Raw genomic sequence first — 19,702 nt, forward strand, 5'->3', positions numbered from 1 at the left:
ATGCAGGAACAAATTTTGACAAAATTCAACACCATTTCATGATGAAAACACTCAGCAAACCAGGAAGAGAAGGGAACTTCCCCTTGATAAAGGACATTTATGAAAAACCCAGAGCTAACATCATATCTAATGGTGAAAGACTGAACGCTTTCTTCCTAAGATCAGGAATAAGAGAAGGATGCTCATCTTCATCAGTGCTGTTCAACATTGTACTGGAAGTTCTAGACAGAACAATTAGTCAAGAAAAAAAACTGAAGGCATTCAGATTGGATAAGGAGAAGTAAAAATGTCTCTGTTCACTGATGACATAATCTTGTATGTAGAAAACCAAGTATCCAATAAAAATTTTACTAGAGCTAATGAAGGAATTCAGCAGAGTTGCAGGATATAAGATTAACACAAAAATCAGTTGTGTGTCTATACACCAGCAATGAAAAATACAAAAAAAGGAAATTAAGAAAACAATTCCAATTACAATAGCAGCCAAAAGAATAAAATATTTGGGAATAAATATAACCAAGTAGGTGAAAAGACTTGTACACTGAAAACTACAAACCATTGCTGAAGTAAATTAAAGAGTTCCAGATATAAACACCTGGACCGCCAATCTCTTGCCAGTGCCTGTATTTGCAGAACTGGCAGTCAATATGCAAAAGAACACACTGAGGCAGTTCACACAGATCAGCCTCACAGGGTACTGAGAGGGATGGGAAAGAAGGGGAGAGTGAATCTGGAGAGTAAATGGCAAGTATCTAGCCCATCTCATAATTCCTATGTCTGATGTCTTTGTTGGTGTATTTGTTGCATGTTGTTTCTACCAGCGTTTACTCATGGTGCCTTCTTTCCCTGTGTGTTTTGTTTTGTTTTTATTGTGAGCTTATAGTCCTTGGAATTTTATCTGTGGGAATTTTTTGAGGCCTGGATTGAAGCTACATTTTTTTCCCACCAAAATTTATAAGTGCTTCTCCTGAGAGCCTTGTGGCTCCACCAGTCAGGGATATTTTGCACTAAAATTTTGACTTGAGGTGTTTCAAACCACACAGTTTATGTGAATCCAGGCTTCAGACCACCATGAGGGCTATGCTTGTGGTTCTATAGTCTCAAAAGAGCCTTTTCTCCACTCCATGCAGGTAATTTTACTTGCAGTGCCCTGGGAAGGTGGTTTTACTTCCGGTTCACTCTTCCACTGCGGATCTAGCCTTTTGGGGTCTGTAGCAGACATGTCTGGCATCCTTGTCATGTCCCTTCAGCCCACCTCTGGTCTTAACCTCAGTTGTGGTGGAAGGTTCTGCGGGAACTCAGCCACAGTTCTGGTGGATAGTTCCTGGCAAGCTCACACTCAGCTTGTACTGACTGCATCCCACTTCAATTGCACACATCTGTCTTTCTGCTTTTGTTCCAGGACCTTTGTCAGAGCCAAGGAATCTGGTTGCGTTGCATGCTGGGACAGCACATCAGTGAGAAGGGTGTTGACACCGATGCTCAACCAATAGGAGAGGAAGCTGTGGGTAAATGTTCCAGCCTCTTGTCCTTTAGGTGGACAATTCTGGCAGGTATTCTGTCTGCTTCTCAAGATGCCCCTGCGGAATCTGTATGAGAACCTCACATACTCATTCTTATTTGGCTCCCCCACTGTCTGATCTTTCCCAATTTCTCACTCTTTATTTCTGCAATTGCCTCCCAAATAAACTACATGCATCCATGTTCTTGTTTTAAGGCTTGCTTTTTAGGGAACCTAAATGAAGACAGCCCCCTACCTTTATGCTTTTGCCAAAATAATATTTTTCTTCTTTTTCTTATCACTCCTTCTTCCCCCTCCCCCACTATAAGCTAATAAGGTGTCTGGGTTGGAGTGCAGATGAGACTCTTGGCATTTTCCAAATTTCACATTCACCCTGTAGCATCCTTAGTAGATAACAGTTCTTCATTGTGCCGTTATTACCTCATTGTAAAGAAATCTCCATCTTTTTTCCCAACCATCATATCTTTATAGAAAGTTAGAACTGGAAAGTTCATATGTATAGTTCCAGCTTCCTCTCAAAAACAGTAGATGAGACAAAACAGTAAGGTAAGAGTACAGGTAAGGTGGAAAAGTGATGGAATTTTACAATCACAGGCATCTGATTTCCAGTCATAAGGGGGCAGAGCCGCATGCCGTCACCAGAGGGCAGCAGAGGCCAGGGAACCGGTGGAAAACGAAAGCCCAAACAATGTAACCTGCCAGAGATCTGACAGAGACAAGACTAACATTTATTGGGGCCTGTTACAAGTTGGGCTTTGCGCTGAGCACAATTAGAAACAGTACAAAGTTCAAAGGCAGAGATGGGAGGCTAGAGCCAATGCAGGAGGGGAACGGAGTCAAGTTAAGAGGGCGGTTCTTCAGGTCAGCCGAGAAACGCCCAAAGACAGCATGTCTGGAGGTAGAGCGATGCCAGAAATAAAGATAACAGCTATGGCCCTGTCCTCTGCCAGGGCAGCTGGGTTGTTGCTAGAGAATCAGGTAAGTTGCTAGGATCATTGAGAGTCAGTCAACCTGCATATTTACTTTACACTGATCAGAATTTAAATGGCCCTTGGTCCACGTAAACATTAAACTTTCTTGATGATTTTTCTGTCTTCTCCCACTACAGAAATAATCACGTGCTCCAAGTTTCAGGCTTTCCCATCATGCTAGATGCGCTGGCATCTTGATAATGTCCCCTGCTGGCTTTAGCATCTAATCTTTGACTCCTCCTTGGGTCTTGCACTTGAAGATAAAATTCTCTGACTCCAGCAGATGATCACTGAGTAGGGACTGCACTTTGAGTGCCAACTGGCTTGAGGTTAAGGGCACTTTCTATATTATTCTCTTCCGTAGGATGGGGCTCATTCTCTCCCTTCCAAGGCCTTGTGGAAATTCCTAAACCCCTGGAAAATTCTAGCCAGCACAGCAGGAAGCTCTGGGGGAGTCTGTCCAATATTGACTGAGTGGACATTTTCATTAATAGACTGGCTTTTCCCCCCCGCCCCCCCAAGTCTTCTCATTACCATGCTACAAACTCACATAGATTTTGGCACTTCTTACTAGCTCTGTTTTAATCTTTTTAAAGAATTTTTTTTTCCAATTAATTTTTTGCTCAAACTTGCTCATCTTAGACCTGTCTCCGGTGGACTCACGTATTTACAACTAGTTGATCTCTTCCTTTGCTCCTGCTTTTTGTTTCTTCCTTCCCCTGGGGAGTGATGCTCCGTGGTTGGACTCCCAACAGCATCTAGGGAACGGAGGTTGGATTTCTGCTGCTTGGATGGCCTGACTGCAGGAGCTTGAGGGAGGATTGGCTCAGACAGGTCGCCCTAACCTTCAGGCTGGGAGCTGCCCTCTCGAGCAGGGAGAAGCAGCAGGAGCGGGGGGGGCCCCTCCATGTGGCCGCAGTCTCGCCAACATCAGCTTGCCTCCGCTTTCATTTTTGCCTCTGCATCCTTGTGCAGGCGAATGCAGAGCCCACCTCTGCCGCACCTACTGAATGAGAATCTGAGCGTTGAGGACTCGGATCTGTGGTTTGATAGGTTCCATAGGTGGTTCTGATGTGGTGGCTGGGAAGATATCCTGGGAAACTGTTTCACCCAGACTGAGCTGGCCTGAAGTTCTAGTTCCTACATTGGGCATTTGTTGCTGGAGCCTTAGAAAAGTCAACTAGAGTCTTAGCTGTGGTCTGGTAAATTCCAGAAGAAACACCTCCTCTGTTGTGTACCAAGGCAGTTGGTGGGAGTGACGCCCCCTTATGCCCACCTCCAGGTATAAGCAGTGAGGGGGAGATGCTGTCTGCAGAGAATTTAAAAACAGTAACGAGGGAATTCCCTGGTCGTCCAGTGGTTAGGGCCCCGCGATTTCACTGCGAACGGCGGCGTGGGTTTGATCCCTGGTCGGGGAACTAAGATCCCGCAAGCCCCGAGGCAGTGACCAAAAAAAAACAAACAAACAAACAGTAATAAAATCGAATAAAAGGATAGGGTTTCGTCTGCTTTTTATCATCACTCTACCCCAGCAAGTCTACACAACCTGGTCAGCGATCGAATAAATACTCCCTCCTGCTCAACAAGCCACACCCCCCCAACCCTCCTGCGCCTCCCCGGCCTCGACGAAGTCTGGTGAGTGGCCATCAGCAAGTAACACCTCTTTTTTGGTTTCTTTTCCAATGTTTTTATTTTTCAAAATATACAATTTATTTACACCTTTATTTCACAACGGTAGTTTGTATATTTATTCCCAAATCTTTAAATAACCCCGCAGTAAACAGTACAAATCACAGGATCGGTCAAACTGCTTCCCTTTAGCCTTTACACACATCGAGTTTTTAAAAAGTTTCAAGTAGTAACGGTTTGTGGGTAAGAAGGGAACAAAAATAAGACAAAAACGTTTTTACATAAGCTCGACATGTAGGATTAGAAAGGGCAATCTGAGCAGCTACTTGGTCTGGGGCCCGACTAAGGGTATTTATATAGTTTATAAATAAGACCCTCTTGTGAGCAGCGAGGGTTTTGGTTATGAGGAAGAAAGGGAGGGAACCTCGTCCGCTGGGGTGGGAGGGGCTGGGAGATAAGGCACCGCATCAAGGCTTCTTGTCGGCTTAAGGAGGCACTGGCTGGAAGGGTCCTGAGTGAGGCGGGCAGGGGCCCACTTATGCCAGGTGGAGGTCGAGAATGGCTGGGGACAGGATGGGGCTCCCACCCACGGAGAGGTCTCTTTAGCCTCCCTTGGGGAAAAGCTTTGTGATTCTGGAGGCGAAGAGATGGCTAGAGCAGCTGGTGCTTCCTAAAGAAAGGGGCGTGGGCTCCCTCCAGCCTTGAGACCCACAACAGCTACTGTCGGCCCACCTGCACAGACAGGTGAGGGCCAGGCGTGTGGGTGCTGGATGTGTCACAGCCCGAGGCACGTGGTGATGCAGCTGGCATTTGTCATTGGCAGGGGACAAAGGTGCCGCCCCGGGATTGGGGGTGGCCTGGAGGAGGCTTCATGCTTTCTCCTCTTCTGAGAGCGCTTCATCCACCTCTGTGCTCTCCAGTCCTCAGGACAACAGCCAGAGCCACCACACCCTCCCCAGGAGGAGAAGGTGGGGAAGACGAGGGCCATGGCCCTGCAGACCCCATTCTTCACTGTTAACACTGGCAGTTCCAGGGTTTCGGGGGGGGGCAGCTCCTAGGGAGCCCAGGGTGCTAAGATACAGGTGGGACACCAGCTGGTCCCAGGGGTCAGTTGCCTTCACTCCCCTTAGGAAAGTCCCCACTGGCCGGGTCCTGAAGCAGTCCTGTGGGCTAAGGCACTGGGCGGGGGTGTGAGTGAAGAGGCTGGGATGCTCCAGGGAAGAGCTAGTCCCTGAGGGCCACTGGGCCACCAAGTGGACGTGACCCTCCTGTGCTGGGTCAGGAGGGCAGTCTCAGGGTTAGCCTCGGGCTTCAGGGTTTCCCCAGCACCCTCCACCAAGCCGGAGGGCCGGACAAAGCCCGTACTGCCTGGTCAAGCAAACCTTCTTTGCAGGGTCTGGATGGGGGTGGACTGGGGTAGGGGCCACGGCGGGGCTGAGGGCAGGACAACAGGGCTGGGAGTTGTCACTGTATCTTCGGGTGGGGTTCTTCCGGAATAAGGGTGTGGAAAAAGTGATCCCAAAATTTAGTGCTGATGCCAAATCCTAGAGAGGGAGACAAATGGGGAGAAGATGAGGCATTCTTGAAGGAGTCAGTTTGCTCGGAAGGGAGCCTAGCTGGGGCTAGCACGTGGGGAAGATTTCAACATCGGTCCCTGATGGCCTTCCCAACTCTCAGGGCCATTCTGGCAGAAGTCAAGAGCAGGGTACCAGTGTTTCTAGACTCCCAAGGATACGGTTGGAATAACCCCCAATTTCTTATCTGGCCTGGCGTCCTGGGAGAGCCTGGCTGCTGTCTGCCTCTGCCTGTCTCTCCCTCACACTCCAGCCGCCTCCTTCTCTTTGAAGATGCCAAGTTCATTCCTGCTTCAAGGCTTCGCACCTGTTGCTCCTGGGATGCTCTTCCTCCAGACACTGGATGCTGGCTTCTCCTAATTCAGGTCTCAGCGCTAATGACGTCTCTGCAGTGACACCTTCCTGGACCACTTTAGCTAGCATTCTGCTGTCCAGCAGGGTAGCCACTAGCCCATGTGACTCCTGAGCACTGGAAATGTGGCCCGAGCTATGGAGGGACTAAATTCCCAACTTCATTTAATTTTAATTCACTTACATTTCAATGTAAAAACCTATACTCGATTCAGTTACTGGAAAACTTTTAGGCACATTTGGAGCAACTCATGTATGTGAATCTACTTTTTTGACTGTAAATTTTATGAACTCTAAATATGGATCAAGTATTTCCAATGAACATTTAGCCCTTGAATGGCGACGGGCTTGTAAGTGCAAGATACACACCAGATATCGAAGACTTAATAGAAGGAAAGAATGTAAAATTTCTCATTAACAATTTTTTTTTTTGTTTTGGCCACGCCGCACGGCTTGCAGGATCCCAGTTCCCCAACCAGAGATCAAACCTGGGCCCATGGCAGTGAAAGCGTTGAGTCCTAACCACTGGGCCTCCAGGGAATTCCCAACAATTTTTATATTGATCACACGTTGAAATGATAATATTTTGGTTGTATTTGGCTTAATAAACTATATTATTAAAATTAACTTCATTGGTTTAATTTTACTTGTTAATGTGGCTACTAGAAAATGTAAAATCCCATCTGACTCACATTCTATATTATTAAACAGTGTGGCTCCCCTGCCCCGCTGACATGGTTTCTCTAACATCACTTTGCTTTATTTTCTTTGTGGCACTTATCACTGTCTGAAATGGTCTTTGCTATTTACTGGTTTCCTTGTTTGTCTGTCTCCGCACAGCCCCCTGCACCAGGGACTAGGATGGGAGTCCCAGGCTTGCCTTGCTGACTGTGTATCCCCAGAACCGTGCCTGGCCCTGGCTGGAAGCTCAGGGGTAGCTGTCAAATAAGAAATGAACAAACGAGGAAGCGGGGAGGCACCGGCAGGTCCTTACCTGACTGCTGATGTGCAAAGTGGTGCTTGACGTGGTGGGCCTTCAGGTGGTACAGATAGGAGCCCTTGTGCGGGGAGCCGAAGTGCAGATAGTAGTGGATCATGTCGTAGATGACATAGCCCAGGAGGCCCCCTGCAAACACGGTGCCCCCCACCGCCTCGGGCAGGATGAGCCGTAAGAACACATAGAAGAAAGCTATCACCAGAGAGGCTGGCACCGGGGGGAAGACCAGGCGGGACTCGTCGAAGGGTGCCTGTGGATGGAGGGGCTCATGAGTCAGGACGCAGCCCGGGGCCCCAGGGCCTGACTGTGGTCACACACAGCATGCCGGCCCAGAGGTGCTCCCATGGGGGACGGGGCGGAGCAGCCCACACAGTCCAGGGAGGGCGTAGGCTTGGCACTCTCAGTGGCTTTGGGGAGGGTGGGCCACCAAGCCTAAAAGCCCTGGAGAGTCTGTCCCACCCGCAATTTCCAAGCCAGGATGGGACCTGGAAAACCGGCCAAGAAAACAGGGGTGGGTGTGATGTGGGCAGGATGCTCGCAGAGCAGAGCCCCGCTTTATGCTCAAGAGGCCCCTTTGTCTCTGGAATTTGTTCGGTGCTAGAGAGGAGGCCCAACCCCCCACCCCAAGTACCAGGCGGGGCACCTAGACAAGGCCTGAGGGTGATGAAGGCGCACGTGGTGGACGATCCTGGAAGTGTTAACAGGCAGGTCCCCCACCCCAGGTGGCCTTCTTTGTTCCAAGGGGGTGTTGTCACAGTGAACCAGACAGCAAAGGAACCTAGTCTTTGGCTCTGGAGCTTCACAAGTCAAGGGCCTGGCAGACAGGTAAGATTTTAGAGACTGTGTGAGTATTCTGAGGAGAGACCCTCTCTGGGCTGAAAGAGGAGAGAGAGAAATCAGGCGACAGAGAAAGAGCAATATACTGATGTGGGCCTCCCTCCCCTCTGACCAGGAGCAACAGGACTTGCTGGCCATGTGCCAGAACACCAGCTCCAGGACAAAGAAGGAAGGAAGGGAGGGGGGAGGATGGAGACCCTGGGACAGGCTGAGAACAGCACAGTACAGGGACAGAGAAGCAGCAGGGGGACACAACTTCCTCTGGGCAGACCTGGCTTCCAATCCCAGCTGCTGGGACCATCATGTTGCCCTTGAGGAGCCCCAGGGGGGTGGATGGCTGAGAACACAGACCCTGGATTCCACAGGGGACAACATCCAGGTGTGACCTTGGGTGAATTCCTTAGTTCCTTTATTTCCCCAAGCCTCAGTCTGCCAGTCTGTGGAATGGGGAGAACTGCAGCACCACCTTCAGAATGAAGCTCCACAAGGGCAGTGATCCTTGACTGTTTCGTTCAATGGTATCTAGAACAGTGCCCGGCACATAGTGAGCACTTAAGTGAGCATTTACTGAATGAATGAATAAATGAAGGAATGAAGTTGTTGTGAGGATTAAAGTTGGACACACATGCTCACTCGGTCCACGCCCGGTGCAGGTTAGGACCCAGTCACACACCCTTGATTTCCCCTCGCTCTCAACCTGACTCCCACCAAGATGGGCAGCTCCCACGGGTGGGTCACAGTGGCAGGGACCCGGGTGAGAGCCTGCCCTGCTCACCTTGTGGTGCTGGCCGTGCATGACGAAGTGCAGCATGATGAGGTAATAGCTGTCATTGGGGGGCTTCATGTGGAACAGGAAGCGGTGGATGAGGTACTCTACTAGACTCCAGAGCAGCAGCCCCAGCATGAAGAGGCCCGGGAACGTGGACTCAGGCATGGCTACTGAGTACTCTGCAGAGGGGCAGGAGAGAGGCAAGGTCAGGGCAGACAGCCCCGGGGCACAGCAGTGCCTGGTAGCTCCAGAGGTCCTGTCTCACGGCCCCGTCACCTTGGGAGCTGCTGCCCTCTGCCCAGCAGCTATGGGGCCCAGCCCCACTATCAGGGCCTTTGAATCAAAATGGGAAGGAGGCTGTGACGATCTGTGTTGGGCTTAGGAGGAGTCCTCTCAGAGGACTATTGATGTGGGGTATTACATTGATTTCAGATGTTGAACCACCCTTGCATTCTGGAATAAATCCCATTTGGTGGTGGTGTATAATCCTTTAATATGTTCTAGGATTCCGTTTTCTAGTGTTTTGTTGAGGATTGTTGCATCTATATTCGTCAGTGATATTAGTTTGTAGTTTTCTTTCTTGTGGTGTCTTTGTCTGGCTTTGGTATCAGAGTAAGATTTGGCTAGAGATCTGAGATCTTCCTTAAAGGGACTGTAAGAGGAACAGCTATGGCCAGCACTGGACCTTTACCTGGTGCTATGGTCTGAACGTGTTCCCTCAAATTCATATGTTGAAACCTAACCCCCAAGGTGATGGGAGGTGATTAGGTCATGGGGTGAATAGGACTAATTCCCTTATAAAAGAGGCTCGAGAGAACTCTTCCCCTTTCTGCCATGTGAGGATACAATGAGTCTTTGACCTAGAAGAGGGCCCTCACCTGACCATGCTGACACCCTGATCTCGGACTTCCAGCCTCCAGAATCGTGAGCAATAAATGTCTGTTGTTTACAAGCTACCCAGTCTGTGATGTTTTGTTATAGCAGCCTGAACGGACTAAGACACCAGGAAAAAGTGACCTTGCCCCAGCAGCATGGAGGAGAGGGAGGGGCGATCCTGATGAAGCCAGCAGAGCTGGGGGGCTATTGGTGGAAGATGTTAACCACCAGGGACTGGGGGGCCAGGAGGGTCAGGAACACCCAAAGAGAGACAGGTTCATGAACAATACTTAAAATCATAGCATATGAGGAAGATGTGAAAAACCTGAAGAAGATTAGCCCGGAGACCAGAAGACTGGAGAGGTGTAATTATCATCAAGTGTGAGGTTCCCCATGCCCAGCCCTCGGAGGACAGCCTGCAGTCCTTCCGGCTCTCGTTTCTTTTCTCTACTTCATCCATTCTTTGACTTCACCGACACTTCAGCTCTTGTCACAGTTTTCTTCATGTCTATCCTCACCCTCTTAGTTCTACTTCTTTTCTCCACAAGCTATTGCTTTGGCTATACTTGCTCTCTCTTTTAAAAAGGAGCAGCTTTATTGAAATATAACTCACATATCTTACAATTCACCCATTTAAAGTGTACAATTCAATCGTTTTTAGTATACTCAGAGTTGTACAACCATCACCACAATTTTAGAACATTTTTATCACCCCAGAAAGAAACCCTTTACCCATTAGCAGGCACTGCCCATTTCCTCCAACCCCTGCCATTTCCCAGAGCCAGGAATCCCCTAATCTACTTTCTGTCTATTGCATTTGCCTATTCTGGATATTTTGTATCAATGGACTCATACAGTATGTGGTCTTTTGTGACTGGCTTCTTTTACTTACAATATTTTCAAGGTTCATCCACGTTGTAGCATGTATCAGAACTTCATTCCTTTTTAAGGCTGAATAATATTCCTTATTAATATGGATGCACCACGTTTGTTTATGCACTCATCAGCTGATGGACAGCTGGGTTGTTTCTACTTTTTGGCTATTATGAATAATGCTGCTATGAACATTCATGTGTGATTTTTTGTGTGGACGTATGTTTTCAGTTGTCTTGGGTATATGCCTAGGAGTGGAATTGCTGGCACCTATTGCAACTGTGTTTAACTTTTGGGGAAACTACCAAACTGTTTTCTAAAGCTAGCCATTCTCTTTTGACCTCAGCTGCCCCCATGACCTCCGAAGCCAGGATCAGCACAAGACCTATTTCTCCACTCCACACCCAAGCTGCTGAACACAGAGGAGACGTGTGTAGCCATGGGTCTGGCGCCTTCAACCTCAGCTAGACCTCAAACACTGCCTAGTGATCCTTTTATGTCTCCAGGTTCAGCTCTCTCCCCACTGCCCTCAAACATCCCCCGTTCCTTCCACCCAGACTCCTACTTCACAGAGAAAAAACGACTTGGGGTGGAAGAAAAGAGGTGGGGGGGGGAACAGCTCCTTCACATCCGTCCACCTTCAACCACACTTGATTGTGCCCCAACCCTGAAACTTCCTTCTTGCTCCTCAGAGAAGAAGTGTGTACCCAGGTACCTGGGCACTGGATGGTGGCAATAATAATAATAATAATAATAATAATAATAATAATAATAATAATAACAGCAGCAGCGGATGTGTATTGAGGCACCCTTCATGCCAGGTGCCACTCAAGTGCTTTACATGGGTTACTTCACATTTCATCTCACTCCAGCCTCTCGAGGGAAGCACTGGCATTGCCCATGTGAGTGAGGATGTGGAATTACAGACAACTTACATTACTTGTCCAGCTCACCCCACTAGGTAATGCACAGCCCTCAGTCTGCCTCCCCTCCGGCCCCTCCATCCCAACCAACCACTCTGGGAATCTTCAACTTCTCCTCCACTGGCTCTTCTGCTCATCTTTAAGACTTTCCCATCATAGATGCAGTACCTTCATAGCCAAACCTACTGAAAAGGTTGGCTAGACTCAAATCTACTTCACCTCTTACCATTCGCTCAAGTCCCTAAAGTCTGTCTTCTACAAAGAACTGCAAAGGCCATTTGTGATGTATTTCTTGCCAGATCGAAGTAATTTTTTTCAATTCGTCTCTAACTTGGCTGTGGCATATGACATTGGTGACCATTCTATTTTTGAATCTGTAACCCCATAAGTTCCCATTCTGAGGTTTATGAATACCCAGAGTCCTCGGTTGGATTTCAGAGTGAACCTGCTGACATGGTATCCCAAACGATGGCGTCTGTGTGCATCTTTCTGGGGGTTGAGTCCACAAATTTTCAGATTCTCAGAGGAACTGGAACCAACAAGGTTTGAACACACAGCTCCACTCCCTGCCTGCTGGGATACTTGGCTTTTCTCCTTTTCTCTAGATGCCCTTTGTCAGGCTCCATCGTGGAAACTGCCTCTGTCCCCAGGGTCAAAACCTTGACCCTCCCCTCTTATATGCTCTCTGTTTGATCTAGGATGTCAGCCGCACCTGCCTGCTGACAAGCCCCAGATCTATGCCTCCAGCTCAGCCCTGGACGGCCACTTGCTACTGGGCATCTCCATGCAGCTGTCCACAGCCCCGCCTCCAAGGTCAGCAGCTTCCAAATGAAGCCAATCATCTTCTTCTTCCTTCCTGCCCACCCTATCACCCCAGGCTGCACCTCAGTGGGGGGGTTAATGACTTCCACACATTACCTAAGGCTCAACTTATTCCCCTCTCCCGTGTCCAACCTGTCACCAAGCTCTGTCAGCTCCCTCTCCTTAATATCTTCTGGCAAAGTAAAAAAAAAGCCAGACACAAAAGACCACATATTGTAGGAGTCTATTTATATGGCATGTCCAGAACAGGCAAATGTAGAGAGACAGAAGTAGACTGGTGGCTGCCAGGGGCTGGAGGAGGGGGGAATGGGGAGCAGCTGCTCATTGGGGATGGGGTTTCCTTTTGGGGTGATGAAAACATTCTGGAACTAGACAGAAGTGGTGGTGGCACAACATTGTGAACGTACTAAATGCCACTGAATTGTTCTCTTCAGAATGGTTCATTTTATGTTATATGTATCTCACCTCAATTTAAAAAAAAAATCTCTTGGGTCACTTCACTGCTCTGACTCCGCCACTACCTCACCACCCGGTGGCTGCGTCAGCTTCCTACTCCAACTCTCTGCCCCTACATGCTGTTAAAACTCTCCTGTGGTGCCTCGTTCTCTTTAGGTAAAGTCCAAACCCCTAGCCTGGCACTCGAGCTCCCTTGAGACCCAGCCCTGCCAGCCTCATTGTCCCGTCACCCTGTACGGGGACCAAACCGAACCACTTGTGGCTCCTGAGATGCCCCACGTTCCCCACCCACACATATCTTTTCCTTCGCTGGAATTCCCTCTCTCCCTTCCTTACCCCACATGTCTCCTCCTGTGCGAAGCCTCCGCAGACGCCCTTTGCCCCAACCTGGGCCGGGTTCGAGGGCTGCCACATCATCCTTTATCAGGTTGAGCTATGGCTGCTGTTTTACTCATTCGTCCCCACCAGGTTGTGAGCATTTTTTGGGCAGAGTGGGTAGTCCGTTCTGTATCTCCTGTGCTTAACGCAGCAGGTGCTCAGACACTCGTGGGAGATTCATGGGCCAGCCCAAGTCTCTCTGGAGGGCTGGACAAAGATGAGATTTGACCCGCGCTGTTCTAAGGGCAGCACAGGGGCAGCCTCTGGTTCTGTTTAAGGAAGCACTTCTGAAGGACTGTGCCCAGTGTGAATGACCACAGGGAAGTAGTGAGGAAGGAGAGAGCCCAGGAAGGTGAGGAGGAGAGGTGACTTTCCTGCTCTTTGGACCATATTCCAGGCCCAGGGCCATTCTGATGGACAGTTCCAAATGAGTCTCTAAGCTAAGGAAGGATTTTTCACACCTCGCCTGGAAAGGAGCACACAACGCAGCTAAGATTCAATCCCCAAAGGACCCATCCAATCTCTCTCAAATCAGGTGTTGAGCTGGTCTGACATTTCTCATCAGTGGGGCCTGCTGTGTCCACATCTGGCACGAGACACTTGCCTGACAGCATTGCCTGTCAGTGGCCATCCAGCCCTGCCTGGGCTTCTCTGGTTGGCCAGGTCCCACTTTGAGGGAAGGCTGGACACCTCTGGGGTCTTTCGGGACACTCTGGTGACGTGCAGGAAGCCTGGGCTTTGGATTTGCAGACCTGGGTTCAGATCCCGGCTCTGTACTATCTACGTGTTTTCTCAACAGTAAAATATCCTACCACTTGTGAAGGGCTGTTGCTAAGACAGAGGGAATATAACACCTGATTATGTGATAAATATATATCTTATATATAAGAATAATATATTGTATATTAATACTTATCATAATAATATAATATGCCTCATGTATAACAAGCAGCTACTATAATTTTTAAATATAATGAGTCAAAGTACATCTAAGTTCCACCCACAGTCCTCCTTGTGCTGTGTTTTCTCAGTTCTCCTTGCAGGGCTCTGGAGGGTCCCTGGTTGGGGGAGAAGGAGTTTCCCAGCTCCCCCGCCCCCCCGCCCCAGAGTGCAGGAGCCCTTCCTCGCTGTGTAGCTCTCTTGTCAGCAGGGAAAGGACTGGACACACAGAAGCATTCCCTGGCCACAGACTTTGGTCCTGACCTTTGCTGGGGCTCCCACCACAATCGCATGGAGGCCTGAATCCTTGCCTAGGACGCTGCTCTGCACTCACTCTAATGCGCCTCCAGGAACTGTGCTGGGGGCCAGCCTGGATGTAGAAAGCAGAAGCCCTCTGCTTTCCAAAGCATTTTCACACACGCACCTAGGAATTTCAGCCTTGCACTGGTGTCTCTGTGCAGCTTCCGCTGTTCCTTGGCACCCTGAGTCTCCTGCATTTACTCCAGTGCACCCTTCGTCCAGCAGCTGTGCTGGGACCCTGCTGAGTTTCCACTCGCCTTGCTTTGTGGCTCTATTTTTTTCTGCCTGTGGCCTGTGCCTTGCCTGATGAGCTGCAGGTGAGGGAGGCGTGTGCGGCTCTCATGCCACCATCGCTGGCATCATGGTCACAGCCCCACTAACCCCCTACACTGACCTTTATTAGACAGCACATTTCAGCTCTCTGCAGAGGCCCGTGGTTCTGATGAAGCCGTCGAATCACCTTCCCTGCCTCGCAGAAGAGTCCCCTCCTATAGGTCAAGTCTCTGCCCGCCCCCTCACCCCAGCATCACCCCCGTCAGCCCATCAGGCCGGAGCTGGTACCGAGTGGCATCTCTGGAGGAATCCTGCAAAGGGACCTGGGCCAAAGCTCTGGCATCCCGTTCCCCCTCCGGCCCCAGCCCTGGCGGCCCTGCCACTGTTGGTGATTGTTAGGGGAGCGCCCGGCAGACAGTGGGTGATTCAGTGAGCAGGCCGTCTCAGCAACAAGCCCTGTGCTGTGCCTGAGCTATTCAGCGTGGGCAGAAAAGGGTAACCTTGGCTCAAGGGGTGCACACATTAACCCTTGGGGACCGGGAGCAGCCTGGGCTCTGGGGGACTTCCTGCAGCTGGCTCAGCCCCTCCCCATCCCGGACCAGATGGGAAAACTGGGGCTCCCAGTGCTGTGGCCGTGGCCCCTCTCATCTAAACCATTCAGCCCTCAACTTCTCCTCCTGGGGGAGGCGGGCAGGAGAGAGCCTCGGAGTGTGGAGAGAAGGAAGGTCGTCAGGGTGAGAGATATACATGCACAGAAGCTCGAGAGGGCCCAACTTCCCTAGAGACACACCTCTCAACTAGAGGGGGATGAGATGTCTCTGGCAGAGACAGGGGTTCAGAGGCTCACAGTTGGGAACATGACATGTGATCAGGAGAGGAAAGCCCATCTGAGTTATTCCCAGCACCCCTCTCCCACCTGTCCCTCTACCCGGCCTCTGTCTGAGCCATTTGCCATGGGCAAGCACTTCCCCAAGGCAGGTTCTGCCAGGACGGACAGATTACCTGGGCAGGTGGCATGCACCTGAAGACCAAAGGTGGGTGATGAACTTGGGAGGCAGGCTGGCAGAAGAGGCCCAAACCTGTGGCTGCCCTGAGAGACTCAGCCTCACAGGTTCTTTGGAAGTCACCCCATGTCAGCCCTTCTCTCTGTCCCCTGCCCACCTGGGTGGCACCTAGCATCTACATCCTAGCCACGTGACCCTGAATTGCTCGCTTGACTTCCTGAGGTTCCATTTCCTTATCTCTAAAGGGGTGTACCTTTGTTGTGGGGCTGTTGGGAGGGTTAAATGAGATGGTCCCTGGAAAGCACCAGGCATGTGATAAGTGCTCAGTAGAGGTTAGTGGGTTGCTACTCTGAGTCAGGGCTTCTGCCACTGGGCCTTTGCCCTGGGGGACATTCTAGGACACTCTGGGATCCTTCTCTCCCAGGCTCTAATCTGTGTTCTGTTCGTGAACCATTCCAAGTTCAGCTCTCTGCTGTGCCACCTGGTGAAATGACTTCATTTAGTTTCCTGACGAACAATCCCAGGTCACACTTTTTCTATTCTTAGACTCAGTGAGAAACCCCCGTGTTTATTGTTACACTACTTGATGAAATGATTTCATTTAGTGTCTGCTAATGTGTGGCTGGTTGTTTTTTAAAACTCATTTTGTGGAGGGTGGGGAGGTCTGACATTTCTTTTGGAAGAATATTTCTACAGATAGACCTCATTTTAAAATCTTTGTGATATGGTTTAGGGTTCTATGTTCTCAGAAACTCAGGACCAGGGAGAGCACCAAGGTCTCCGGCCTTCAGGAGCCACGGGAGCAATTGAGGAAGGACCCGACATTACCTGTGGTGAAGGACGTGAAGAGTCGGACGTTGCCCTGGGCGAGGGTTCGGTAGTAGGACCAACTGAGATACAGCATCAGGGGAACCCAGATGATGGGGACGCTGTACCTGCAGGAAGGTCATCAGGGTGAGAGATATACATGCACAGAAACTCGAGAGGGTCCAACTTCCCTAGAGACACACCTCTCAACTAGAGGGGGATGAGATGATACCAAAGCATGTCCACAAAGCATATGGAGACCTGCGGTCCAGAGGACACTGATGTCGGGGGTGGGGAGGGGAGGAGGAGAAAAGAAGAGAGGAGCTGTGAGTCTGTCTCAGTCTCTGAGATGAATTACTGGCAGGGAAAAAAAAAAAAAAAAAGAGTCCCTCTGGCTGACAGTGCAGCTAGATAGGTGCTGACCTCTTGTGGCAGAGGGGCTAATTGCAGGCAAAATAGTCCACCATGGGCAGGGAAGGCTAGAAACCCCTCACAGGAGTCTGGAATAGAACAGGAGTGACATTCAAAGTGGTTTCTGGCTACATGTTGGATTGTCACTCAGCGGACAAAATCATGCATACGAATGGATTATGCCTATGGCATGTTCCACCATTGCCAAGAGCTTACAGTACAGCTCTGGGCCCCAGGGAGGGATCCATTTGCCCCTTCCCCTTTGCATCTGACTGGTACCATCAGGAGAGAGGGATAGCCCACCATGGTCCGAGAACAGGGCTCACCAGACAGTCTTGCTGAGGGCCTCGACGAGATCTGAGTGGAAGAGGCGGATGGGCCTGGTCACCGGCTGGTGGACCCACTCATCATACTTCTCTCCCAAGTGGCCTACCTGCCACAGTAGGGGCTTCCGCCAGTCTACCAGGTCCTGCAAGAGATAAAGTCAAGTGGACACTTGAAATTCACACCTGTGCACATTTGTTCTCCCATCTCCTGGTTACAGCATCCTACTCCCCAGCCCCACCTCAGCTTATGTGGTCTGTATGGAGCTACCAACCCTCCTGCTCCAGTGCTTGGGGACTAACTGTTCATCCCAACCCGAGGGCCACAGAAATGGGATCCAGGATAGGCCCATGGCCTAAGCTGGTGCAATGAGCCATCGGACAACCCTCTCCTCTTGCTGGGATTGCTAGGTTCCAGGGCATGACCCTGGAGTTGCCAGTGAAGGCTGCCTGAGAATGAAGTCAACACAGAGGATGGCCAAGCCAGGAGCTGGAGACACTGAATCCTGGTGATGACATCTGAGTGCCCAGATTCAGCCATGCATGAAGCTTGAAGTCTTAACCAGGATTCTTTAGGTATAGGAGCCAATACATTCTGTACTAGGAATCAAGTAGGCCCTTTCTCCTCCAACAAGGGTTTTCTTCTTTTTTTTTGTGGCTGCACTGGGTCTTCGTTGCTGTGCACAGGCTCTTCTCTAGTGGTGGCGAGTGGGGGCTATTCTTCATTGCAGTACATGGGCTTCTCATCGCGGTGGCTTCTCTTGTTGTGGAGCACAGGCTCTAGGGGCGCGGGCTTCAGTAGTTGCAGCACGCAGGCTCCAGAGCACGAGGGCTTCAGTAGTTATGGTGTGCAGGCTCAGTGGTTGCTGCTCACAGGCTCTACAGTGTGCACTCAGTAGTTGGTAGCACATGGGCTTAGTTGCCTCGAGGCATGTGGGATCTTCTCAGACCAGGGATCGAACCCATGTTCCCTGCATTGGCAGGCAGATTCTTTTTATTTTTTCTTTAACTTATATATGTATTTTTATTTATTTATTTTTGGCTGCATTGGGTCTTCGTTGCTGTGCGTGGGCTTTCTCTAGTTGCTGTGAGGAGGGGCTACTCTTCGTTGTGGTGCATGGGCTTCTCATTGCGGTGGCTTCTCTTGTTGTGGAGCATGGGCTCTAGGCACGCGGGCTTCAGTAGTTGTGGCACACGGGCTCAGCAGTTGTGGCATGCGGGCTCTAGAGCGCAGGCTCAGTAGTTGTGGCACAGAGGCTCAGTTGCTCCACGGCATGTGAGATCTTCCCGGACCAGGGCTCGAATCCGTGTCTCCTGCACTGGCAGGTGGATTCTTAACCACTGCACCACCAGGGAAGTCCAAGGGCTTTCTTCTTCGTGGTGGCCTGTGTAATTCATTCATTCACCCATTCAAACAATCATTCGTTCAGCACTTTGCTTGACATATATCTATATTTCTATGTTAGTTGCTGGGAAGAATAAACAACAATGTAAGAGACCATCTTTGCTTCACATAGCTTAGTGCTGAAGCAGAGTTCAGACTCTAGAGACAGGCTCTATCACTTACTGTGTGACCTTGGGGAAATTACTTGACTTCTCCGAGCCCAAGTTTACCTAGCTATGAAATGCAAGTAATAATAATGGTACCCACATAAAGTACTCAGCAAGGTGAGACATGCCAGGCAAGATAAGTTAATGGTGATGCAGGCAGGCTGAGGTTGGGGGGCAGAATGATTGGTACAAATGCCCGGGTCTAGGGTAGGAGAGGAGGGTTTTGCACAGAACCTAGGGTTTGGGTTGGAGCTCATACAATATGGAATACTTGGGAAGGGGGAGAAGGGAAAGGAGGTGGGGAGGGAGTATGGGCATAGATGTGGAGTTGAGAATGATTGTGGCCCATTTGATTCCTTGACATTGGTCTGTGGGGCAGTAGAAAGAGATCTGCTGAGGGCTTTATTTTTATTTATTTATTTATTTATTTATTTATTTATTTATTTATTTATTTATTTATGGCTGTGTTGGGTCTTTGTTTCTGTGCGAGGGCTTTCTCCAGTTGCAGCAAGCGGGGGCCACTCTTCATCGCAGTGCGTGGGCCTCTCACTATTGCGGCCTCTCTTGTCGCGGAGCACAGGCTCCAGACGCGCAGGCTCAGTAATTGTGGCTCACGGACCTAGTTGCCCCGCGGCATGTGGGATCTTCCCAGACCAGGGCTTGAACCCGTGTCCTCTGCATTGGCAGGCAGATTCTCAACCACTGCGCCACCAGGGAAGTCCTGCTGAGGGCTTTAGATGACAGAATACCCAGTATCAGTCTCAGGAGTTGTCACTTCATCCTCCAGGCTGGCTGTCTCCAAGGTAGGGATGTATGTGTACCCCAGGGGTACTCACAGGCTGATCCCCAGAGGTGAGGAGAAAATATTAGAGACTATTTTTGATATATTTCTTTCATATATAAACCATATTTGAATGTTTTCTAATGTACATAATACAAGAGTACATTAGCTCGCACAAATAATTTGTAGATAATTTAAATGGACATATAATGGAGAATGTGCTCAAAACGTTTTACTTAATAGGGATGCAAGGTCAAAACAGTTTGGAGGCTGCAGAAGCCCTTGAAGACAATGGGAAGCCCTTGAAGATTTCTGATGAGTCGGTGTATTGAAGA

At 49.8% G+C, this 19,702-nt stretch overlaps 1 protein-coding gene across 1 annotated transcript in view; it reads right to left on the reverse strand.

The window, feature by feature from the left end:
- FA2H (fatty acid 2-hydroxylase) overlaps positions 1-19,702 on the reverse strand; it is an 84,939-nt gene that overhangs the window by 26,188 nt on the left and 39,049 nt on the right. Inside the window, 4 exon segments of the mRNA XM_059904382.1 lie at positions 7,042-7,294; positions 8,657-8,829; positions 16,323-16,429; positions 17,039-17,181. Of these exon segments, the coding sequence (XP_059760365.1) occupies positions 7,042-7,294; positions 8,657-8,829; positions 16,323-16,429; positions 17,039-17,181 (676 nt within the window).

This window comes from Balaenoptera ricei, chromosome 19 (genome assembly GCF_028023285.1).
Source record: "Balaenoptera ricei isolate mBalRic1 chromosome 19, mBalRic1.hap2, whole genome shotgun sequence".
In the NCBI taxonomy this organism is placed as follows: Eukaryota; Metazoa; Chordata; class Mammalia; order Artiodactyla; family Balaenopteridae; genus Balaenoptera; species Balaenoptera ricei.